Source organism: Choloepus didactylus, chromosome 22, assembly GCF_015220235.1.
Source record: "Choloepus didactylus isolate mChoDid1 chromosome 22, mChoDid1.pri, whole genome shotgun sequence".
In the NCBI taxonomy this organism is placed as follows: Eukaryota; Metazoa; Chordata; class Mammalia; order Pilosa; family Megalonychidae; genus Choloepus; species Choloepus didactylus.
The window spans coordinates 39,202,194-39,228,642 of NC_051328.1; the positions used below are offsets into that span (position 1 = coordinate 39,202,194).

The following is a 26,449-nucleotide window of genomic DNA, read 5'->3' on the forward strand; positions in this document are numbered from 1 at the left end:
CGAAAAGGTGTCTGGGTGACTTAGGTATCAGGATGGCAGGTGGTTTTCAGTGTGAACGTTGAACTGGCACTGGGCACAAGCGAGTGACCGGAAGCTCTTTTAGGTAATGCTAAGGGACCATGATGTGCTAGTCTCAGGTAAAACTGGATCTTGGTATGCAGAATTGCACCAACATGATGAGAAACCACAGCACTTTCCACCTTCCCTTTAATATTATTTAACCAAAGTGATTTAATGTAGTGAATAGAGAAACAAAATAATACATCCAAACTCAGACACCTAAGAGAATTGTGATCATGTGGTCTAGTTGTGTAACCTCTTTGTACCTCAGTTTCCCCAGCTGAAAAGTGGAGACAGTAATACCAATGTCCCAGGTGGAGGGTGAATGAGATGCTCATCGAGTGCCTACTTGGTGAACGTCTTCAGTACTGGGTGGTGGTCAGTATCCAGGTCGGATTCTTAAGTCCTTTCCCTTATTGAGATGGCATCTGCTTTCATGAACTTTCAGAGAATTCTTGACTTTTGCACTTGTGAATCCTCCAAGTTCAGCATTCTGCTGTCTCCACATGTGTTTGGCCTTAAATCTAACTGTGTTGTCCTAACTGGGGCTATGTTAATTTTGGTCAGGGTTCCTTGAAGAGCCCTTTAGTCACCATGCTACTGAATACTTAGCCCAGCTGTTAGGAACTGGGATAGAGGAGTGAAGTGCAAACCTACCTGTCATGTGACAGTGAAGCCTCAGAGTAGGGGAGAGGATAAGGCTGCCAGCCCGAGTGGTGCCCAGGCTGTGGGAGAGAAGTAGCTTGGAGACGGACCAAGGAAGAACTGAGAGCTACAAGATCCTGGTCAACCGGTTTTCTACAAGTCCAGGTCCTAAAATAACGTCCTGTACCCACAGCTTCATGAATATAATAAAGCATTCGTGATTCCATGGGAGGGCAAATATTTATTTAAAACTAAATGTTATTTGAAAGAATAACAGCCAAGCCAATAATGAGACAGAGGCTGACAGACTGGGACTGGTTTTGGAAGAATCAGAATGTCAAGACTGAGGACACATCATCTAAATCACTGGTTCCCAGATATGACAAAAGTTTCAAGGTAATTAAGGTTGGAAAAAAAAAAAGACTCTTCAAAAGAGCTGTGTCTACTTGCTGACTCACTTCTTTTCCTCTCAGTCTTTCTTGAGCCCACTCTCCAACCTAGCTTTCATCCCCACCACTCCACTGAAGTAGCTCTACTGAAAGGGCTCGGTCTTCATCATACTCAACAGAAGAATGAGAACAAGAAAACAACTTAGAAGCTTCAAAATATTTACTAGAGACATTATTATGTACAATTTTCTGCTTGATTATCAGTTTTTAATGAGTCACTACAGAAGTTCAAAGGTTCAATTAATTTTTTTGAAATTTTTTAATAGTGGTTTCTATGGGGGGAAAAATGTGCGTTTCATTCCAAATAACCACTTGCAAACATTTGAAGCAAAACCTTTTCCAAAAGGAAGCACAAGCAGCTGTTTTTGTTGTTAAATTTTCAGTTCACAGATTAAGTTTCAAAGGTTCTTATGTCCCACACTCTTAATAAGAAACCTCAACCCCAAACAATGGTCCAATTTAAGACTCTCAAATAAGCTCCGGCAAAAAGTATGTTATGAAAGACAGAAAACCTAAGGGAGATTCTAAGTTTTGATCCTTCACTACAGCTATGGGCAACCTTGTACCACCTTTGCATGGGTCAGCATTTGACACATGTCCTCCTGCTAAGCAGAGAATTTTAAAACATCACTGACATGGTTTATTTATTGTCATCACATAACAATGATTCAACACCTAACCTTAGATATAATTATCTGATGGTATATTTTTATGTAAAGTTGTGGCTTTTTATTACACAGTGAAATTCCAGTCAATGTGGCATGAAGTCACAATTTTTCTTAAAATTTTGTGTTTGAATGATCACAGATTAATTGTGGGGTAAAGGAATATCAAATATGGCAAAATAACTCCATCAAAAGATAACTCCAAGATAACTCCATCGAAACTTCCAGTGTTCCATAGTATCTCCAGTATGTAATTTTTCACAATTTAAGATCTTCTTCTTAGATTAAGGAGACCTGGTCTACAAGGGAAGGCTTCTGAACTTCACCACTGATCTTTTGAGTCCAAGTCACATTAGAAACACCCCAGGCAATGTCACTGACACAACTGTCTATGACATAAAAGGGTGCTTAAGCATACTTACAATGGAATAGCATCCCGTGAGAAAACAATTCCATTGATTTTCAACCAATTTACTGGCTTCTGTGTCAGTCACAAGATTAAACTCTGAATTTCAAATATGTGCATAATGTCATAGTATGCGGTCCTCAAAAATGTTTGGCTTTATAGGACCTGAACCAAAAAAGTTTCCCGATAAGTTTCAATGCTAACTCACATGGGGGGTGGGGGGGGTGGTTTGCATAATAATCTTCACACCAATAAAAGTCTTCTCTATGCAGAAATTCATTACACGAACCAAGGATGAGCTTCTAACTTATTATGCAACAAATACATCACATCACACACATAATTTGTCCTTATTTTAACTACTATTCATAAATACTTGATGTTTGTGCTAATGCTACTGGACTGGAATCGGAATCATATTACATAGAAAAATGTCTGAAAACCAGATGAAACAAGCTCTAAAGGGCTAAATTTCAGTTATAAAATGGGACATAGGCTGAGAAATTACTACTTATCCACAATAATTTTCTGAATAAATCAAGAGATGACTTAGGGTCACCCACTACATGTCCAAATCTGGGAATTAACTAATTCAACAGTAGATTAAAACAAACAAATGAAACAGAACACAGTAAGTAACATTATACCCGGCAAACCAAGAGCATAAAATTGGGTAGGCTTGTTTAGGATGAAAAGGAATAAGGTTCCATTTTAAGCCATCTTGACAAGAAATCTTTTTTAAAATACTTCACTCATAAATAAAATTACTCGGACACACACAATACACATAACACATACGGTTTTCTAATGAAATATCAATTGAACAGCAGCATTTTCATACACAAACAACTAGAGCTATGCAACATAATACACATAAATTTTTACAGCCAATAATATCAGCAATCTTAGTTATAAATACTGCTTTTAAATAGTCTTTCCTGATGAACATTTGAAAACCAATACTGTAATCATCTAATGAAATTTCCCTTAAAAACATAATAGAAGTATATTTCATATGATAAGGAAATTTCAGTTTCAGATTGCCTTGGTTCACAGAACATACATCACACAACTCCGAGCAGCTTAGGGAAAAGGCATATGGATGTTCAGGTTTCTCCAATGTGTCCTTCCACCCGGGCGGTAGGTAGTCAGTGCCATCCACATGACCCTCGAGCTCTCTCCACAGCTTCTGTACAACTACTACGTTTGCTTTGCAAATGATGACTCAACAGTGGGCTAAATAACCAGTTATAAAAGAAAATACATAAGGTCAACTGAGTTCTTCCAAATGTCAGAATACTGTAGGTTCCAGAAGTTGGCAAAACTTCCTGAAGGACCATCTGAATTCATGCTTTGCAGGACAAGGCTTCCTTACGTAAAGAACGATTGAGAATATTTGCGCCCCACACCCAGAGCCATTCGGGCATATACTGTGCAAAGAGAAACTAAAAATGAAAGAGAAAAAGGTTATGAGGTTAGAACCCAAAGCCACCAATGCTGACAGAAAGAGTGCTAAGATCCGCACATGACTTAACCCAATATACACTCACCCACCACAGGAAATGCCACAAAGGCAAACACAAACACCTCGGTGCTACCAGACTGAGCACCGGTTTTGGTATAAGACCCTACACTAGACTCTATGGGGAACAGAAACACAATCATCCCCGCCCTCTTTCTCTAATGAGGCCAGACAGACCACTGGCAGTAAAATACTTCTATCTTTATTTAATGTGATAGAAAAAGGCTGCTTATTTGGTTAAGGGTTATAAAATCATTCCAGGAATAAATGGTAGTTGGTAACAGTCACAGTATGAGAAAACCGGGCTTGAGGGCCACGATGGTTCTACGTTAAATAAGAGAGCTGAGTCAAAAACACCAGGACCTTAGGACAGCATTTGAGGTGTGAGTGAGGAGGGCTGAGGGGACCAGGGACAGGCACCCTGTTATGTTGCTCGCTCAAGGGGACCCCAACTGGGGCTACTGTGGCATCCCCCCCACATCTGGGACTTGGCAGTGTCAGGAAACATTTTTGGTTATCGTAACTAGAGAGCTGTGCTCCCTGCACCAAGAGGGTAGAGGCCAGGGATGCTAGTGAACATCCTGCAATGCACAAAGAATTACTGGGCCCCAAATACCAATCATGCTGAGGCTGAAAATCTGTGCTACTCTGGGACTTCTGTACCATAAGGAAGCGCAGTGGACAAGCCCCCTGGCAGTGCTGAAATTCTAGCCTTAACCACACAGGTTACCAAGGAGGTCCCACATGAACCCGGAAGGGTGTGCCCCGTAACCACAGGGGTTCCGCAGAAGCTCCAGGTCAGCCACCAGGGAGCAGGAGCCGGGCTGCAATGCAGAGCCAGGGGTAACGTTCTGGGGAAGTGACTCTAGACCCCTTCAAAGAGCCAGGATCCTGTCGGGAAGACGCCTGGATGGGCTCCTCGGAGCCTGTGCCCCACAGCGAAGCAGCCTAGATCCCAGGACATAACGGAAGCCCACCTGGAAGCCTGTCTGGGATCCCTCGGTCAGGGCCCCGCAGGTGGGTGCCACTGAAACTCAGCGCCTGGGGTAGCCTGGGTCATCAGGTCCCCCTTCCAGGTGACTTTCTTTACTCATTTTCTCAATATTTATTTAGTGGGGGAGGGATGAGCATCTAAAAATCTGTTAGTTTCCATCCATGGCCACTGTCTGTGCCGGGGGAACATCTGGTATGTTCTGCCAGTTCCCCAAGGAGGTGCCATTCCGGCTCATTCCGCGAGGATCTTGGCACCCTGGCCACAGGGTGGGAAAAGCCTGGTGGAAAGGGAGCCTGGAAGCGGAGGGAGAGAATCCAACCCTCTGGGTGTGGGCCGACAGACTATCAGTGCTGAGTCACCCGTTGGTTTAGTTTATAACAGTTACCAGGGAGGAATGCCAAGTCTCTCCCACCAGGAGCTACAAGGACAGCACCCACCTTGAAGTAAGAGGGGGCAAAGGTGGTGGATTTCTGGTTCTGTAAGGTCCTATCCATGCTCAGAGGTCCTGACCAGAGGCCAGTCCCCTCCCCTGCAAGGAGACCCAGAGCTGCTGCCCAAGACTTGGGGACTCCCAGGCAAGATGATGAAAGGACCAGGAAGTTGGCTGGAAACTTACATGAGAAACTAAAGTGCAAATGTCAGACATTCCCCAGAGACTGAGGCCTGTGGAACTTAAAGAAGTAAGGAATAAATGGGAATGGAAAAGATCCCAAGTAACATGAGCTAGAATCCTTAAACTGGAGTCATGCCAAAGTTGCAAACAACGCTTCTGGGCATGTGTAAGTAACGGTCCCCCTTTCCAAGTGGGGCGGGAAAGGGGGCAGAGGGGATGGGCTGTGACCCATCCCCGGGTCCTCTGGTCTGGCTCTGAACCCCTCACCCCAATCTTGGCATGCAGCCCCAGGGCCTTCTTGGTCCCACCCAGCTCCACTGCTCCCAAATGCCACTTTTCCTTCAGCCATAGTAATCTACATAAATAGACACACACACACACACACACACACACACACACACACACACACACATGTACAATATTTGTGAACAGATATATCAAAAACAGGTACTAATTTAGAATAGAATGTGACCCCAACCTAGAAATCTCAGACCCCCCAGTCTATTCCCGCTCTCCGATCAAGCACTATCGTAGCGAGCAGAGCCCCATTTTTATAAGCTGGAGCGTTATGGGCCAAGTCGTCGAGTCAATTGTGTTTCAACGAAACACATGCCAGAACGTTTCTGGACTTTCCATCGAGAGTTACGAAGGGAAAGCTACAACGGAAAGGCTCTTCTTTCTCGTCAGCTGCACCATGTGTTGTGAAGCTGACAACAGGCACGTTCACTAGTGCCTACTGTGAAAATGACATAAAATGCTTCCAGAATCAATAATGATAATTAGTTTAATTAAAGCAATACATTTTGGTGTCTTTCTAATTTGTTTTGTAAGTCCAAATCATTTTTTTCTACTTTTAGCTTGCAAATCTTTTCTAAGACAATTTGATGTAATACAACAAGATAAAATTGCCACATTATACCAATAGTGCCTGACAGAACAGAATGAGCAGTGGTTGCAAATCGCTCTGGGGCTGCTCCTTTTTGGAAAGGCCACTGATGCCCCAATGAGGACAGCATGACATAGTCAGATGTGCTGGGGAAGGAGGAAACACATTCCTGCACCTCTGTGAACTGAGCAAACCACCTTTCTGTATTTAATAACGAACACTCGAAACGTTATGTTCTCAGTAAAACACTGTGAAAGTGCTTTGGACGCCTCTCCAAGACAGCCGCTGGGGAAGAGCCGCGCGGCCTGCGCGGACTGCAGCCGCCCTCAGTCCTCGGCCCATCGTCACCTCCGTTTCCCCAGCTGTCCCACTCTCCTTTCTTCACAATTATTTCAAACCTTCGCCCTCCCTGCACATCTGTGACTCCGTTCCCCTCACCCTCCCTCCTCACACACCTGCTACCTCACGGGAGCCACCAGATGGAGCTCCCTCAGCTTCCAAGGAAACACCCACCCTCTCCTCTCCCTCCCTCCCTCGGTTTCCAGCTCTTCTCTAAGTTCAAACCTTGTTCCTGCTCCTGTGCACTTGGCCCTAACCCTCCCACCCCCTCCGGAGCCTCTCCTGCCCCCACGCTCCTGCTCTGCAGCATTTAAGTATAGTCAGGTCTCTCCCGAGCCAAATAAATCAACTAGGAAACAAACAGAACCTTCCTTGGACCCAAATCCATTTCTCATCATCCCTGCAGAGCCTTATTTCTTGAAAGAGCTTACTTTAACCATGTTCTCCATTTCCTCATCTTGTCAACTCTGGATTCTGGATTTGCCTAAAATTTCTACAAAACTGCTTTTGTCAAAGTCACCAAAGATTTCCAAGATACTAAGCCTAACAGGCATGCCTGGACCTTGTGTTACATGACAGTTGGCATCACCTGGCGCTGACAACCACCTCCACCTTAAAACCACCCTGCCCCCTGGCTTCCATGACACCACACCCTCCTGTCCTCCTACTGTCCCTCTGGCTGCCAGCCCCTGCTCGGTCTCCTTTGCTGCATCTTCTTCCTCCACCAGCCCTGAAAGCTGGAGTTCTTTGCGACTCTGACCAAGCTCTCTTCTCTTGACACACTTTCCTTAGATGATGTCACTCATTCTCACGGCACACCGCCCAGCTACATGCTGATGACCCTCAAAACTTCGTCTCCCATGCAGACCTCTTGGCTGAGCTCCCATCTATCCCCCTGCCAATTCCACTTCTTCTTGTAAATACTTGCCAGGACCTTCAAATCCAACATAAGTAAAACTGTACTTCTTTCCCCCCAAACTGGCTCTTTTCCTGTCGTGCTACCCATCTGAGAAAATGGCACCACTGAGTTTCTGAAGACATAAACCTGAGAATAATTTTTGATCCTCCCTTTCCTTCAATTCATCACCAGATCTGTCAAGAGATAAATACAAACTATCATTCTTGCCTAAGTCATAATATAGAAGACCAAGGGAAATAAATAGCACAAAATAAAACTGACGAAGTATCAAATTTCACACAATAAATTTCTTACAGACTAGAGATTGACGGGATTGACAAAATTTAGGTCTGCAAAATTCAACCTGGAATAATAGGAAGTTACTATTCAGCCTTAAAAAGAAATTAAGCTCTGATCCATGCTACAACATGGATGAGCCTTGAAAACATGATGCTGAGTGAAAGAAGCCAGACACAAAAGGACAAACATTCTATGATTCCACCTAAAAGAAACATCAAGATTAAGCAAATTCATACATTCAGTAAGTAGGTTAGAGGTTCTCAGGGGCTGGGGAGGAAGACTGGGGAGTTACAGCTTAAGGGGTACAAAGTTTCTGTTTTGGGTGATGTGAAGGTTTTAGTCCTAGAAGGTAGTGATATTAGAACAACACTGTTCCTTGTTCAAAGGAAAAGTGCATGGAAGTATCCTGTTCAGGGAGTATGATGGGGGGAGGGAGAGAAGGGCGGGAGGGAAGAAAAAAGAAGGGCAAAGGTAGCAAAATGTTAAAATCAGTGGATCTGGGAATCTAGGGGGCTGGAGTTCTCTGTGTAAGGTCTGTATTATTTTTGCACCTGTCCTGCAACTTTGAAATTATTTCAAAAGAAAAAGTTTAAAAAAGAGAGAGAGAACTCTACATATTAAAGGAAAAAATTCTAAACAAGGGCACTCTACAGCTGTGCCAGATAAAGAAATACAAGTCTATCATAATAAATCATTTTGAGTTCTTGACCTAATACTTAGAATCAAAATTTCAAATATGTACTAAAGTTATTCTTTAAAATACTAAAAGACCTGTATCTTGGTCATGGCTGGACAAACTTTAAAAAAAAATTCTAGATGGAGGTTGAGGTCTGGAGTCAAGAGGTTTAGGGCTGGGAGAGCGGAGCAGCCCACATGCATGGAAAGGCATTAGCAAACTAGGACACTCCTCCAGGAAAGTAGGTAAAAAGCCAGGAACTGCGTGGACTGGACACCACAGAGCAATCTGTCTTTGGGCATACTTCATACAACACTCATGAAAACGTGGAACTGCTGAGATCAGCGAAATCTGTAAGTTTTTGCAGCCAGGGGACCCGCGCCCCTCCCTGCCAGGCTCAGTCCCGGGGGAGGAGGGGCTGTCAGCTCCGGGAAGGAGAAGGGAGAATTGCAGTGGCTGCTCTTATCGGAAACTCATTCTACTGATTCAAACTCCAACCATAGATAGACTGAGAACAGACACCAGAGACTCTGAGAGCAGCCAGCCCAGCAGAGAGGAGACAGGCATAGAAAAAAAACAACTCGAAAAACTCCAAAATAAAAGCAGAGGATTTTTGGAGTTCTGGTGAACACAGAAAGGGGAAGGGCGGAGATCAGGACTTGAGGCGCATATGCAAATCCCGAAGCAAAGCTGATCTCTCTGCCCTGTGCACCTTTCCTTACTGGCCCTGGTTGCTTTGTCTATTAGCATTTCAATAACCCATTAGATCTCTGAGGAGGGCCGTTTTTTTTTTTTTTTTTTTTTTTAAATCCTTTTTGCTTTTTCTAAAACAATTACTCTAAGAAGCTCAATACAGAAAGCTTCAAAGAATTGAAATTTGGGCACGTCAAGTCAAGAGCAGAACTACGAGAGCTCTGAGACAAAAGGCAATAATCCAGTGGCTGAGAAAATTCACTAAACAACACAACTTCCCAAGAAAAGGGGGGTGTCCGCTCACAGCCACCATCCTGGTGGACAGGAAACACTCCTGCCCATCGCCAGCCACATAGCCCAGAGCTGCCCCAGACAACCCAGTGTGACGGAAGTGCTTCAAATAACAGGCACACACCACAAAACTGGGCGTGGACATTAGCCTTCCCTGCAACCTCAGCTGAATGTCCCAGAGCTGGGAAGGGGGAGCAGTGTGAATTAACAGAGCCCCATTCAGCCATCATTTGAGCAGACTGGGAGCCTCCCAACACAGCCCAGCAGCCCAGAACTGCCCTGGGGGGACGGCACTCACCTGTGACATAGCACAGTCATCCCTCAACAGAGGACCCGGGGTGCACAGCCTGGAAGAGGGGCCCACTTGCAAGTCTCAGGAGCCATACGCCAATACCAAAGACTTGTGGGTCAGTGGCAGAGACAAACTGTGGCACGACTGAACTGAAGGATTAGACTATTGCAGCAGCTTCAAAACTCTAGGATCATCAGGGAGATTTGATTGTTAGGGCCACCCCCCCTCCCCGACTGCCCAGAAACACGCCCCACATACAGGGCAGGCAACACCAACTACACACGCAAGCTTGGTACACCAATTGGGCCCCACAAGACTCACTCCCCCACTCACCAAAAAGGCTAAGCAGGGGAGATCTGGCTTGTGGAGAACAGGTGGCTCGTGGACGCCACCTGCTGGTTAGTTAGAGAAAGTGTACTCCACGAAGCTGTAGATCTGATAAATTAGAGATAAGGACTTCAACTGGTCTACAAACCCTAAAAGAACCCTATCAAGTTCAGCAAATGCCACGAGGCCAAAAACAACAGAAAATTATAAAGCATATGAAAAAACCAGACGATATGGATAACCCAAGCCCAAGCACCCAAATCAAAAGACCAGAAGAGACACACCTAGAGCAGCTACTCAAAGAACTAAAGATGAACAATGAGACCATAGTACGGGATATGAAGGAAATCAAGAAGACCCTAGAAGAGCATAAAGAAGACATTGCAAGACTAAATAAAAAAATGGATGATCTTATGGAAATTAAAGAAACTGTTGACCAAATTAAAAACATTCTGGACACTCATAGTACAAGACTAGAGGAAGTTGAACAACGAATCAGTGACCTGGAAGATGACAGAATGGAAAATGAAAGCATAAAAGAAAGAATGGGGAAAAAAATTGAAAAACTCGAAATGGACCTCAGGGATATGATAGATAATATGAAACGTCCGAATATAAGACTCATTGGTGTCCCAGAAGGGGAAGAAAAGGGTAAAGGTCTAGGAAGAGTATTCAAAGAAATTGTTGGGGAAAACTTCCCAAATCTTCTAAACAACATAAATACACAAATCATAAATGCTCAGCGAACTCCAAATAGAATAAATCCAAAAAAACCCACTCCGAGACATATACTGATCACACTGTCAAACATAGAAGAGAAGGAGCAAGTTCTGAAAGCAGCAAGAGAAAAGCAATTCACCACATACAAAGGAAACAGCATAAGACTAAGTAGTGACTACTCAGCAGCCACCATGGAGGCAAGAAGGCAGTGGCACGATATATTTAAAATTCTGAGTGAGAGGAATTTCCAGCCAAGAATACTTTATCCAGCAAAGCTCTCCTTCAAATTTGAGGGAGAGCTTAAATTTTTCACAGACAAAGAAATGCTGAGAGAATTTGCTAACAAGAGACCTGCCCTACTGGAGATACTAAAGGGAGCCCTACAGACAGAGAAACAAAGACAGGACAGAGAGACTTGGAGAAAGGTTCAGTACTAAAGAGATTCGGTATGGGTACAATAAAGGATATTAATAGAGAGAGGGAAAAATATGGCAAACATAATCCAAAGGATAAGATGGCCGATTCAAGAAATGCCTTCACGGTTTTAACGTTGAATGTAAATGGATTAAACTCCCCAATTAAAAGATATAGATTCGCAGAATGGATCAAAAAAAATGAACCATCAATATGTTGCATACAAGAGACTCATCTTAGACACAGGGACACAAAGAAACTGAAAGTGAAAGGATGGAAAAAAATATTTCATGCAAGCTACAGCCAAAAGAAAGCAGGTGTAGCAATATTAATCTCAGATAAAATAGACTTCAAATGCAGGGATGTTTTGAGAGACAAAGAAGGCCACTACATACTAATAAAAGGGGCAATTCAGCAAGAAGAAATAACAATCGTAAATGTCTATGCACCCAATCAAGGTGCCACAAAATACATGAGAGAAACATTGGCAAAACTAAAGGAAGCAATTGATGTTTCCACAATAATTGTGGGAGACTTCAACACATCACTCTCTCCTATAGATAGATGAACCAGACAGAAGACCAAGAAGGAAATTGAAAACCTAAACAATCTGATAAATGAATTAGATTTAACAGACATCTACAGGACATTACATCCCAAATCACCAGGATACACATACTTTTCTAGTGCTCACGGAACTTTCTCCAGAATAGATCATATGCTGGGACATAAAACAAGCCTCAATAAATTTAAAAAGATTGAAATTATTCAAAGCACATTCTCTGACCACAATGGAATACAATTAGAAGTCAATAACCATCAGAGACTTAGAAAATTCACAAATACCTGGAGGTTAAACAACACACTCCTAAACAATCAGTGGGTTAAAGAAGAAATAGCAAGAGAAATTGCTAAATATATAGAGACGAATGAAAATGAGAACACAACATACCAAAACCTATGGGATGCAGCAAAAGCAGTGCTAAGGGGGAAATTTATAGCACTAAACGCATATATTAAAAAGGAAGAAAGAGCCAAAATCAAAGAACTAATGGATCAACTGAAGAAGCTAGAAAATGAACAGCAAACCAATCCTAAACCAAGTAGAAGAAAAGAAATAACAAGGATTAAAGCAGAAATAAATGACATAGAGAACAAAAAAACAATAGAAAGGATAAATATCACCAAAAGTTGGTTCTTTGAGAAGATCAACAAGATTGACAAGCCCCTAGCTTGACTGACAAAATCAAAAAGAGAGAAGACCCATATAAACAAAATAATGAATGAAAAAGGTGACATAACTGCAGATCCTGAAGAAATTAAAAAAATTATAAGAGGATATTATGAACAACTGTATGGCAACAAACTGGATAATGTAGAAGAAATGGACAATTTCCTGGAAACATATGAACAACCTAGACTGACCAGAGAAGAAATAGAAGACCTCAACCAACCCATCACAAGCAAAGAGATCCAATCAGTCATCAAAAATCTTCCCACAAATAAATGCCCAGGGCCAGATGGCTTCACAGGGGAATTCTACCAAACTTTCCAGAAAGAACTGACACCAATCTTACTCAAACTCTTTCAAAACATTGAAAAAAATGGAACACTACCTAACTCATTTTATGAAGCTAACATCAATCTAATACCAAAACCAGGCAAAGATGCTACAAAAAAGGAAAACTACCGGCCAATCTCCCTAATGAATATAGATGCAAAAATCCTCAACAAAATACTTGCAAATCGAATCCAAAGACACATTAAAAAAATCATACACCATGACCAAGTGGGGTTCATTCCAGGCATGCAAGGATGGTTCAACATAAGAAAAACAATCAATGTATTACAACACATTAAAAACTCGAAAGGGAAAAATCAATTGATCATCTCAATAGATGCTGAAAAAGCATTTGACAAAATCCAACATCCCTTTTTGATAAAAACACTTCAAAAGGTAGGAATTGAAGGAAACTTCCTCAACATGATAAAGAGCATATATGAAAAACCCACAGCCAGCATAGTACTCAATGGTGAGAGACTGAAAGCCTTCCCTCTAAGATCAGGAACAAGACAAGGATGCCCGCTGTCACCACTGTTATTCAACATTGTGCTGGAAGTGCTAGCCAGGGCAATCCGGCAAGACAAAGAAATAAAAGGCATCCAAATTGGAAAAGAAGAAGTAAAACTGTCATTGTTTGCAGATGATATGATCTTATATCTAGAAAACCCTGAGAAATCAACGATACACCTACTAGAGCTAATAAACAAATTTAGCAAAGTAGCGGGATACAAGATTAATGCACATAAGTCAGTAATGTTTCTATATGCTAGAAATGAACAAACTGAAGAGACACTCAAGAAAAAGATACCATTTTCAATAGCAACTAAAAAAATCAAGTACCTAGGAATAAACTTAACCAAAGATGTAAAAGACCTATACAAAGAAAACTACATAACTCTACTAAAAGAAATAGAAGGGGACCTTAAAAGATGGAAAAATATTCCATAAAAAAAAAAAATAAAATAAAATAAAAAAAAAAAAAAAATTCTATGCCTCTTGAATAAATGAGTCCAAGAACATACTGAGACATTATGGAACATAATGGTTATATAAAGTAAAGACCCATTTTACAGTTTTATGATTTTCAGATTACCCTATTGCTTGGCAGTACCCTTTAAACATTACTAGAATCTTTTTCTGTTGAAATCCCCATATACTTAGCATTTTTATAATGCTATCATCTACGTATGTTAAAGCCAAATATTTCATCTTGTAGGTATCATATAGGTTGCACTTCCGAATATTCTTAATATAATAATTCCACAAAATAGCATTTTGTGACTTAACCAAAATCATTAAGTGTCAGGTTAAGAATCAGAATTTATCGTTCTCATCATTCAACATCAGGCTTTAATCAGATTCCTATGTGCCATCTAGAAATGTTTAGGGTGCATTATCCTAATTTAGAGAGCTGAGAGCATACCTGAATAGAATGGGACCAGTATCCCGTGGTCCTTTTTGAGATTCCAAGGGTAGACACTGCATGATGTGCATAAACTTTTGGCGAAGGCACCAGCCACCGGCATTTGTGCAGAAAGCTGCCGTGTGGAGTCACATTGGTAGCTACGTAGAATGGGATTAGACTCTGTACAAAGATCCCTTTAGAAGCATATTCATATTGCAGTGCTCGGCTGAAGTGGTCCAAATAAGCCTGTTAAAACAGAGGAGGGTAGGATTTACTTTTAATTTTTCAGAAAACTGAAAAAAATTCAGGAATAAAAAAGACTTGCTTATTATCATTTCAAGAAAAAATACAGATAAGCCAACTGAGAGGCTGACAAACTGCTCAACCAGCCTGACCAAGCAATGGTAATAAATGCTCCCTCCTGCCATGACTCCATTTTCCAATAAGGAATACATCACCTTAGAGGCAGAAAACGCAGCCAGTTGGGGAGTGGGCTTGCAGCAGGAGCCGGAGGAGATGGTGACGATGGCGCCTTTCTTTCTCTCCACCATTCCCGGCAGCACTATGTGGACCATCAGGCTGGCCGCGGCGATGTTGACATTCACAATGTCCCAGAGCTTGTCCTCGGAGACCTGAGTAAAATACTGGGGGTAGGAGTAGAAGACACCCACGTTATTCACCAGGATGCCGACGTCTCTGTCTTTCAGGGCTTCTCGGATTGGGAGGTAGATCTCACGGCCATTGCTGAAGTCCGCAACGATAATATCGGTTTCCACCTTATAGGTGTCAGCTATGTCTTTGGCAACCATCTGCAGCTTCTCTTTGTTCCGACTGATCAGGACAATGTTGAGGCCTCGGCTTGCTAACTCCTCGGCATAGGCTTTCCCGATCCCATTGGTTGCACCTACAATACAAGCCAGGAAAATTGAGCATGCTCGTTTCATGGTGTGACCTCGAGAAAGGACCTTCGATAACCCATTTCCACATTTAGTCAGAGAAAAAAAAATCACTTGAAATAAACCAGGTTCTAATATTTATCGGCCAAGGACAATGTCGACTCAGTGTGAATGATGCATGCCAGTTAAATCCTCTCCCAGGCACCTGCAGAGGCCAATGAAGAGTCGCTTCACCTTCACCAAGCTGACTGTGACACAGGAAGAAAATGTTTTCAAACTTACAGCTGCCCTCCTGAAGAGCTGGTGGAAAATGCGGAAATATTAAAGTTGCCCCCCTGGGGAATTACTGATATTCTCACAAGCATTGGGACTACCAATTTAGAAGGCCGAGCCCTCGATCTTGGGGCTTGTCCTTATGAAGCTTGTTACTGCAAAAGAGAAGCTAAGCCTACTTGTAAGCGTGCCTAAGAGTCTCCCCCAGAGAATCTCTTCGTTGCTCAGATGTGGCCTCTCCCCCTAAGCCCACTCAGCAGGTAAATGCACTGCCCTCCCCCTACGTGGGACATGACTCCCAGGGATGAGCCTGGACCTGGCATCATGGGATTGAGAAAGTCATCTTGACCAAAAGGGGGAAGCAAAATGAAACAAAAAGTTTCAGTGGCTGAGAGATTTCAAATGGAGTTGAGCAGTCATTCTGGGGGATATTCTTATGTGCTATATAGATAACGCTTTTTAGTTTTTAGTGTTTTGGAATAGCTGGAAGAAAACACTGCAAACCAGTAACCTTGATTCTTGAAGATGATCATATAACTATATAGCTTATATAGTGTGACTGCGCGACTGTGAAAACCTTGTGGCTCATACTCCCTTCATCCAGTGTATGGACAGGTAAGCAGAAAAATGGGCTCAAAAATTAAATGAAAAATAGGGTAGGATTGGGGGGATGAGATGATTTGGGTGTTCTTTTTTACTTTTATTTTTATTCTTATTTTTATTTTTTTGGAGTAATGGAAACGTTCAAAAATTGTGGTGATGAATGCACAACTATGTGATGGTGCTGTGAACAACTGATTATGTACGCTGTGGATGACTGTGTGGTATGTGAATATACCTCAATAAAACAGAACTGTAAAAAAAAGGAAAACCAAGGGCTAGGAAAGGGAATCTGTAATAAGACTGGGAATAGGAGAGGGCAGAAGAAGGATAAAAATCAGGAGGAAAATTCTTCCTAAAGTGAGGTCAGTAAGAAAATGTGAACATAACCACAACAGGTGTAGTATGTTTTATTTTTCTGTCAGATGCTCCTGTGAAAATATCCCATTAAGTTCAGCAGTTCCTTGACTCATGCATCTGACTTAAACTGTAACTTAAATGGAAAAGATGAGTGTGATTTTTAAATTAGGCAAGAATTGCTCTCTCATGTCTTACCGCTGATGACCGCCCATCTTCCATACTGCTTGATCAGATCTGCTCTGCTCACCAGCCGAGGGATAAAATGCAGCCTGATTAGGCTGTAAAAGTCACAGACGACGGTGATGCTTTTTCTGGCCGTATACCAAGCGCCAACCAAGGCCAGTGCTTCCATATAGCAGTTGCAAGACCTGGCAATTTCCCTGTACAGCAGGTAGAAGCTGTCCACAGCAGCCATGGTGATGGCAGCCTGCAGGGAAGGGAAAGAGAGAGATGTTCACTGCCTACTAAGTTAAACGAGCATGCAGAGTTTGAGTTTACAAAGACATCTGGGGCCATTAGATCCTGACAAATTTTCATTCAAATGACAGTGATTTTTCAGATGCTTGTAGCCCACAGATCTACATCAGTCAATTTATGATCTCATTATTTAATAACTGTAGCTTATAAAGTTCTTTTCTTCCCAGGAGATTGAGCAACACCACCAAGAGTTACCAAATTCCTACTAAAACCCAGACACTGGGAAATAAACACAATCTGCTCTGTGTGCTAAAAAAGCGCCTTGTCTAACATAACGGAAGGCAGATCATATGTGACTCATACTACAGCAGAGCGGTGGGTTTGTTTCTTTGCTTCCCTTGTAACCAGTAAGCGCAGGGGACCTCCCACGTGTGTAGAGACCAAGCAGAAGAAACAGAGGTGGTATTAAGTCACAGCCTTGGCCTCAGAGTGCCACAGTCCACATGAGATAAGACCAAGCTTTAACAGACCTCAACGTAAGTGGAAAATGTACATTTCAAAAAGAGACACCCCCAAAATTGAAGAACTGGATTTCTCAAATAGTGCTAGCGGGGGCACATCTCCATCTTACTAACTTCATCTGGGCACCATTATCTTTGCCTGGCCCCGTAGGTCTGAGGGAAGAGAAGCCCAACACTCGTAAGTGTGCAGGCAGCAAGCGTTTACTATGTTCCGGGGACTGTGACAGATTCACACAGGAATGAAATAATCGTGCCTTGTGGACTTATCAACAAGTACTTTGAAATGCATCTGACCAATCCGAGATTACCATGCAGAGGTGGACAAAGGCCAGGTCACGAGAGGCCTTGGGGCACGACTAAGGGACGTGAACTGCATCCTAGCCAGAATGGGGCGGGGACAGCTGTGAGGGACAGGCTATCCAAAGGCCATGACAAGCCATGATTAAATTACGAGGCGCTCAGATATACACTAACACAAGGATACAGCATTTAGTATACAGAAAATGGATTGTAAGCCAAAAAACAGATGAAATATATAACTTCTGAGTGCACCCCTCTTACAGAAATCCCATTAAAATAGTGGGGGGTGGGGTGGGGGGTGGAGTGTCCTGAACAAAGAATACACCCAAAGATAACAGCAAAACTAGACCCAACCCTAAGGAGAATGAGAGAACCCCTTCCTCTCCACCGCAATGGAATTTTTCTGAGTTAAAAAAAAAAAAAAATGAACAAAGTTGGGGAAAATAAATTAATCACTGACATGGAACATGTATAAGAATGACACCCCACTGTGATAAAAGGCACATAAAATAATGAAAAAAATGCAGAATATGTAAGTGTATGTGTCCAATTGCAAACCAACAAAACATACAAAAGAAATATGAGAAAAATGAAGAAATAGATAGGCAATGGGACTCCTAAATGCTCCACACTAAGGTGAATTTTAACTTGCTACCATATTACTAATTAAGCTGACATGGCATTATTAATTAAGCAGAATCAACAGATGCAAATTCAAATTCAAATTGTGACCCACAATTTTAAATCTTACCATCCACTTGGGACAAAATTAAGCTTCAATAAACTTTAACATATTTAAATGCATATTTTAAAATGCTCCCAGAGTTAGAAAATTGTTTTTCCCAAATGACAATACGGAAGATAACTAAAGTTGCGTCCCTTTATCTTCTAGAGGTAAAATGCCTACCATAAGAATGCCAAAATCCATCACAAAAAGAAAATTAAAAAGAATACTTGCAGTTATAAACATTTATGAAGTACATAAAACATTCTTAATATACAAACAGTGAAGTAAATGCTCCTTTGAGGTACTTTTTCTTCATGGACCAGACTAAGATTTCCTAAAATAAGAGAACAAGATCAATGAAGTTGGGACTGAAGAGTCCGCCTCCTCCTGCTCAGTCTTGCTCCTGAATCCTTTAAAACGCATTCCGAGTTAAGATCGTCCACAAAACCGCTCGTTCTTTGGCACAGATGACCCCTGAAGCTCTCCAGCACCAGCGGTGAGGGCGTGCCTACGCGCCAGCGGTCCCTGGCTCTGCCGGGTCAGCAAAGCGCCAAGGCCCTGCTGATGGGGGCCGTGCGTCGGGCGAGCCTGCTGACCAGGGGCACGCAGGCGTGTTCAATGAAAGACGCAGGTCGGCATCCACGGGCAGCAGCGAACGCAATACTGCTGGGGAAACTCACCGCACGACATGTTTACAGTCATGTCCCAGCTAAAAAGAAAGCGGTCAGCACGTGTCGTGGAGCAACCTCACACTGCTGGGAAACCGTGTAAAGGGAGCCTCCTCCCCCTTAAACACAAGTTTTTCAGGAATTTAAATAACTGAAGCCAAGGGGGCTGCCCAGGGAGGGATTTCCCGCGTCTTCCGCCCTGAGCCCTAGCCCTGACGTGTTCTCTCACACATCTCTGCCAGCTCTGGGCCTGTGGAGATGTGCTGCTTTATTTTCTCCTAGGGCCAACCTGTGAACAAAAACCAGCAACAAATTCCTTTCCACTTCCCTTGTAGCTCAGCTGGGAAACCCTATTTGAAACGAAGATAATTTTTTTTTTAATTAAGGAAACACAAAATGTCTCGTGCCGTAAATTCCCACATAGGCAACAAAGCATTTATTAAACTCAAAACAGCCTCATCTCATCTGGTGAAAGTCCACTCACCCTTCAAAGGCTTGGTGGGACATGCTCCCCTCTTTATGGGCCTTTTTTCCTTCAAGAACATTTCATCAAATGGAACAAAAACCCATTCAGAGTAGCTTAAAGGATGCAAATTTAAAGATCTCAGGGACACTGCACAGGCAAGCGGCAGGGCCTCCTGGGAGAGCAGATGCATGGCTGTTCCCTTAACCACTCTCTCTGGCTCATTCTCTCTCTTTGCAAACCACCTTCCTCGGCTCCCCTGCAGGGTCCACTTGAACTTCTGGGTCAAGAAGCCAACACTACTTGGTGTCTCTATTCCAAATTCCTGGTGGAGATTCTGGCGGCCTCCCTCAGCTCAGGCATGCACCACTCGTGCAGCCTCTGTGGGGGCTGAGGGAGGGCAGAAGAAGGCTGTCCTGCAGTATCTGGGGAGATGAGAGGACTCTCCAGTAAACGTTTTCCCTCTCCTCCCCCCATGCACCTTTCATTCTCATCGTGTGGGTTTTGTACCACCCCCAGCAGGCTGACTTCCTCTAGGGCAGTGGCCAAATCTTCTTCCTCCGTGTTCCTCAGGCACCTTCAACAATCCCCAGCATAGAAGAGGAGCTCAATAATGCCGAATAGGAGTGCACTGCCTGGCTCCAGCTGCCGCCCCCAGGCTGACCGTCCTCCTGTCCGGCTGGCAGTCCCCACGCAGCAGGCACGCAGGAGGGGGCCACCTTTACAAAAAGAAAAACCTTGTGTGCCTCCTGCTCAGGCCCAGCAGACGAGAAGCACCCATGGCAGAGTGGACTGAAGGTGGCTGTCCCAAGGGGTCCCTACCCCACCCTGGCCCAGCCACCCATTTGCTTCTGCCCCATCTCGTCAGGAGAGACCCTGGGATGAAATCTTCCTATTGCAGTTCCATGTGCTCAGAGTCCGACATATCTTATCAAAAGAGGGCTGATGGATTAAGGGACTGCTCCTTAGCTTTGACATAAAAATGTGATCTCATCTTTCCTTGCATTTGTTCATACTTTGATGGACCAGAAATGGAAAATAGCAGAAAATTATAGATGCATTACATCCTCTTAAGCCTCTTCCCCTCCCTTTAATACACAACGGAAAATGAGTCTCTCTAATGAAAAATGAATACTGTTCTTCCCCTCAAAGCCTTTAAATTCCAGTAAAGCTCATGGCCTTATGCTGAAACTGTTTTAAAGAAGCTTATTACCCATTAAAAAGACTAGATGCCTACCAACATAAGTAAAGATGTCAAGCTACATTTAACTTGTTTGGGGAGTCTGACCAGTTAATTTTTCTGTGGATTGAATAGTTTAAAATATTAGCCTATAACTTAAGAGAAACCCATTATTTAGAAAGCAACACTAGAACTCAGTAGAATTCTGGTCCCCATACAAATCTACCTATAAAAAGGTATTACAAAGTTTTGTTGTCTTGTCTCGGGAGGAATCTATAATGTCAGTAAAAGAGAGAGAAAAAAGTAGAGGAAAATAGTAAATCATAACTGTCCCCAAAACAGAAGAGGAGCAATTCCCTATTGACATGGAGGCACTATCTACTCCTACAGGGTTCTATTTGCCAGGGCTGTATTCATTAAAAACTCAAAGGTAACAACACAACGACAAAAGTGTCACGGGAGAATTATGATCAAAACTGCAAAGAGCAAGGTCACCTCTGCGAAGAACAACCACTGTGGCCTGAAACGGTATCCTGCTCTATAGTTTAGCTGACTCTATTGAGCAGGTAAGGAGCAATAATCAAACCAAACCCCAAACCCTTCATATCAGTTCTGGGAGAAAAGTCTTGGCTGAAGCACAGACATCACCAAGTTACCCAAATGAATGAGACCTGGGGTGGATAGTAAAAGTGCATAAAGTAGACTGGCCAAAACGTTTTTAAAGAAAATAAAGCAAATGTGATAGAAAAGAGAAAAACTGGACCACAACCAAACAACAGATAGTGCTACAGACTGAAACCTGCCCCAAAGGCGTCCACACCCATATCCCCGTAACCTGCTAATGTGTAACCACACATGGCAAAGGGGACTTGGTAGATGGGATTAAGAATTCTGAAGTGGGGAGGTTATCCTGGATTATCCCAGTGGGCCTGTGCCAGTTTGAATGTATTAGGTCCCCCCAAACGCCATTATCTTTGATGTAATCTTGTGTGGGCAGACCTATCAGTGTTAATTAGATTGTAATTCTTTGAGTATTTCCATGGAGATGTGCCCCACCCAAATGTGGGTGATGACTCTGATTGGATAATTTCCATGGAGGTGTTGGCCTGCCTATTGGGTGGGTCTAAATTAAATTACTGGAGCACTATATAAGATCAGATAGAAGGAGCGAGCTTGCCACAGCCAAGAGGGACACTTTGAAGAAAGCACAGGAGCTGCAGATGACAGACAGTTTGAAGATGGCCGTTGAAAGCAGACTATTGCTCCAGAGAAGCTGAGAGAGGACAAATATCCCAAGTGCAACTAAGAGTGACATTTTTGAGGAACTGCAGCCTAGAGAGGAACATCCTGGGAGAAAACCATTTTGAAACCAGAACTTTGGAGCAGTCACCAGCCACATGCCTTCGCAGCTAACAGAGGTTTTCTGGACACCATTGGCCATCCTCCAGTGAAGGTACCCGATTGCTGATGTGTTACCTTGGACACTTTATGGCCTTAAGATTGTAACTGTGTAACCAAATAAACCCCCTTTTATAAAAGCCAATCCATCTCTGGTGTTTTGCATTCCGGCAGCATTAGCAAACTAGAGCAGGGCCCCAAACGGAATCACATATGTCCTTGTAAGGGGGAGGCAGGAGAAGATAAAGATGACCCACTGACCATGGAAGCAAGGTCAGAGGGAGATGTGAAGATGCTCCCCTGCTGGATGTGAAGATGGAGGAATGGCCCCAAGCCAGGGGGTGCTGGCAACACCTGGAAGCTGGCAGGGGCAAGCACATGGGGGCTCTCCTAGAGCCTCCAGAAAGGAACCAGCACTGCTGACACTTTGACTTTAGCCCAGTGAGAAGGATTTAGCCCAGTGAGAAGGATTCTTGGCTTCTGACCTCCAGAACTTTCAGATAATAAATGCATGCTGTTTTAAACACTACATTTATGGCGATTTGTTACAATAGCAATAGGAAACCGATAAAGAAATAGATAGGTATGTGGACAGATAGATTGATAGATAGGCAGACAGGCAGTCTAGCTTTTAAGAGAGTAAAGAGACAAGCTGCAAATTCTGCCACACCCCTTAAAACCAAAACCTTCAGAAGTGTACTCAGGAGCCAGCAAGTACCCTCAGAGACTCCTGAATGGGGGGACCTGAGTCCTCCTCACCGCCCCCCTGCACCCGCACCCACCAGCAGCAGAGACTGTCCAACTTTTCAGTAAGGCTCCAGGGCCGTGGGCTTTATTTTCATTAAAGATGCTCACTTCATAGGGAATCTTACTTCTTTATCTCAGATGGACTTCAAATCTGCCTGCTGTCAGCACTCTGGGGACTACAGGCCCAGGAACCCCCTCCCTTTCCAAGTCCTGGCACTGATCTCGCCTCTGAACTCCTCTCTGCCTCTAGTACCCGTCCGACACTTATTACAGACTGCTTTGGATTTTATTTAAATGATTAACTTGTTTATACCTTGGTTCCTCAACTAAAGCATAGGCTCCCTGGGGACAGGAAATGTTTCTAAAACTAATTCTAATTAAGAAAATTTGAGAAATATATATAAAAATATATAAAACCTATTTCGAATTGTTCAAAGAATAACAAAGCACAACACCTAAGCAGCCACCACCCTACTCAACAAATAAAAGCAGTATTTTTAGAAACCCCATATGCTCCGGCCTTCATCACATCCCTTTCTTCCACTCCGGAGGTAACCCTCTCCTAAATTCCCAGGAATCATTCCCCTGCTTTTTTGGTCTGTTTATTTTTTCAGTGTTTTGTTTTTTTTTTTAAAGATAGTTGTACCCCCAGGCATGTATTCGGAAACAAGAGTAGTGTTCAGTGCTGCCTGGTTTTGAACTTTACACAAAGGCTCTATACTGCAGGTATTCTTTGGTGACTTGTTTCTTTCACTCAGTACTGTTCTAGAGATTCATCCAGGATGATACCAGTAGTGGTAATTCACAAACTTTCACAGCTCAACAGTATCCATTTGGTTTTATTGTACAATTATAAGCAGAGCTGCCACAAATATTCCAGCCACGTCTCCTGGGCACACGTGCAAGAGTTTCTCAAAGGGATGGATGTGCCTAAGAGTCGCATGGTTGGGCCACAGAGCAGCCACGGGTTCAAGTTCCCCTGATTACTAATAAGGCTGAAATTCTTCGATTTTTATGTGTTGTTTGTGTTTTCTCATTTATGAAACACCTGATCCTACCTTTTGCCCATTTTTCTATGACTGTTTTTCTTTCAGAATTATAAGAATTCTTTACATATTCTAGATAGATGTTTTCTGTATGTTGTGTTTCTTTATGGTGCTTTTGATAAACTGAGTGTCTTAAGTTTAATGGAGTCCAATTTATCAGTCTTTTTCATTCACAGTTTGTGCTCATGATTTTTTTGTTTGTTTTCAGAAATCCTGCCTTAGTCCCAAGTCATAAAGATATTTTCACATATTGTTTTCTAAGTTTTAAGAGTTCTGCTTTTCAGATTTAAGTCCTGAATCCTCTTGGGACCTTGTGATGGTGTAAGGCTGGGATCTCAGGCAGCTTTAATATTCCTCCATAGCAGCTGGCACAGTGCTCCATTTGTATACAATATTTACAGTATTTATTTAATAAATAGAATCTAAATAAAATCAAATATTGTTTCATGCTCATATCAAAATTTCACTCACGAGGAGAAAAAAATTAAGAAGTTTCTGAAATTTTTTATCAGCACTTTGAAAAACATATGGGTATATAGTAACTTTTTGGAATTTCCTTGACTTCCTTTGCCAATTCTTGACATACCACTAACTGAACAGTGGTGAAAGAGCAGCAACACAGAGTCAGAAACCTGGATTCTCATCCAAGACCCAATACACCTGAGTTTCATGACTCTCTCTGTGCAGCAGGAATTAAAATAATAATAGCACCCCACTCCTCGGTATTTCCACAAGAGATCTGAAAACGGAGGCTCACACCAGAACTTGTACACCAAAGTTCACATTAGTATTCATAAAAGCTAAAAAGTGGAAACAATCCAAATGCCCATCAACAAAGAATGAACAAACAAAATATGGTCTATCCAGACAATGGAATATTTGGTCATAAAAAGGAACAAAGTACTGATACACGCTACAAAATGGATGTGCCTTGAAAACATCACTCTAAGTGAAAGAAGCCAAACACAAAGGACTGTACATTGACTGCCTTCATTTATATGAAATGTACAGAAAAGCCAAACATACAGAGACAGAAAGTAGACTAGTGATCACCAGGGGATTGGGAGAAAGGGGAAACTGAGAGTGACTGCTAACAGGTACAGACTTCTTTTGGGGGTGATGGAATTTTCTGGAAATAGGCAGTGATGATGGTTGCACAACTTTGTTATACTAAAAATCACTGAAATGTACACTTTAAGTGGTAAATTTTATGTTTTGTGAATTTTATCTCAAGAAAAAAAATCTACCTGAAAAATTAATAATAGAATTGTTGAACCCTATGTCCCTGGAGCGTTAACTAGTATAGTGATTAAAACCACAGGCTCTGAAAAGGGAATGCAGTCGCCTTCATCCAAGAGCTGTGTGTCCTTGGTACAGGAAAAGTTACCTCACCTCTGTGCTTCCCTTACATCATCTGTAAAAATGGGGGTAACAGTAAGAGCTCCTGCCTGAGACGATAGCAAGGATTAAAGGAGGTGATGCACATACAGGCTTAGAACAGAGCCTGGAACGAATGCGCTGGGTAAACCTGAGTTACCAGCCACATACTCAGTGCCCAGTGCTCACCACTGGCTCTCCTAGTACTCAGAGTTAAAACTGAGAGCGGACTTGTGCCATACTCTGCCAAGGGCTTTATTCCTACCACCTGACTTGATTCACTCATCAGCCTTATGAGGTTGGGTTATAATCACCCCAGGTGACAGAAGGGGAAACTGAGGCTTAGAGAGGTAACCTCTGAGGACCACAGAGCCAAGAAGCGGCGGGAATTCAGATCCAGGTCTGTGAATCCTGGGCCCGGCTGCCACCCCCCCGTCATTTGTGCACACTCGTGCTGTAATCACCGACAGACGCCGCCGTTTGCTGGGTTGCTGGGAGCCGCATCTTCCTGTTCACCTCCCCACCCTGCCCCTCCAGCCCCCGGCAGGGCCCAGCAGAGCGGGTCCCTAGGAAATCCCGGCTGAACAAATGATCGGGGCGGCAGTAATCGTGGGTGCGCTTTCTTTAGGCGCTCTATTATTCTTAATTGTCTCTGTAATTCAGAAAGAAGACAACAAAATCCCACTCAAACCCAATCGTTCAGAAACGAACCTCAAGAGGCAGCGGCAGAGGGCGATTTTAAAGCCTCTCAAGGGAGGGCCGGGTTGGGGTTGGGGAAGAGAAGGGGCCCGCGCTTGGGGTGGGTGGGGCCGCCAAATGCGCCGGGACCTAAAGGGGAGGGGGACGACGAGGAGCAGGAGGGGGTCCCCTGGGTGTGCAGCGCCGGGGCGGGCGGAGATGGAGTCTGGGAAAGGGGTGCCCTGGGATTTGGGGGGACGAGGCTGGGAGTGCTTGGTCCCGACGGGGGGGGGGGTGCTGTGGGCGGGGTTCCGAGAGAAGGATGGAACGAAGAGAATTCCGGGGGGCCCGAAAGACCCGCGGGACCAAACGGCGCGAGGGGGCGCCGATCGCCGGGGGCGCGGTTGGGGTGCGGAGGGAGGGGTCGGGCCCAGGCCCCGGCGAGGTCCGAGGGGGAGAGAGGGGGTCTCAGGGCGGGGGTTGGAGTGCGGCAGGGGCGCCAAGGCCGGCTGCGGGTCTGGGCGCGGCGGCCGCGGTACCTGCAGAGCCCGCGCAGTGTCCGGAGCTGGTCCCCCCGGAGCCGCGCGGCCACCGCCCCCGTCACCGCCGCCGCAGCTGCCGCCGGGCCGAGTCCCCACG

At 43.6% G+C, this 26,449-nt stretch overlaps 1 protein-coding gene across 2 annotated transcripts; it reads right to left on the reverse strand.

Annotated features, from left to right (window-relative positions):
- Window positions 1-1,044: 1,044 nt before the first annotated feature.
- On the reverse strand, window positions 1,045-26,435 carry HSDL1 (hydroxysteroid dehydrogenase like 1). Of its 2 annotated transcripts, none has more exons than XM_037816268.1 (5): window positions 26,350-26,435; window positions 16,484-16,715; window positions 14,618-15,063; window positions 14,178-14,405; window positions 1,045-3,670 (listed from the first exon to the last, which is right to left on the reverse strand). In XM_037816268.1, exons 2-5 carry the CDS (start codon window positions 16,701-16,703, stop codon window positions 3,572-3,574), a joined length of 993 nt encoding a protein of 330 aa, XP_037672196.1. In that variant the 5' UTR covers window positions 16,704-16,715; window positions 26,350-26,435; the 3' UTR covers window positions 1,045-3,571. The 2 variants fall into 2 exon arrangements, with proteins under 2 accessions (XP_037672196.1, XP_037672197.1); XM_037816269.1 differs by having other exon boundaries at window positions 16,484-20,103; window positions 26,350-26,408.
- Between the last annotated feature and the right edge of the window lie 14 nt (window positions 26,436-26,449).

Bases quoted from the DNA above. Each gene is read 5' to 3' on its own strand.
- HSDL1 (XM_037816268.1), bottom strand. From the start codon at position 16,703: ATGGCTGCTGTGGACAGCTTCTACCTGCTGTACAGGGAAATTGCCAGG. The intron at 15,064-16,483 runs GTAAGACATGAG...CTTGTATTGTAG, and splicing joins AAGATGGGCGGTCATCAGCG to GTGCAACCAATGGGATCGGG. The intron at 3,671-14,177 runs GTATGCTCTCAG...TTTCATTTTTAG, and splicing joins ACTGGTCCCATTCTATTCAG to TTTCTCTTTGCACAGTATAT.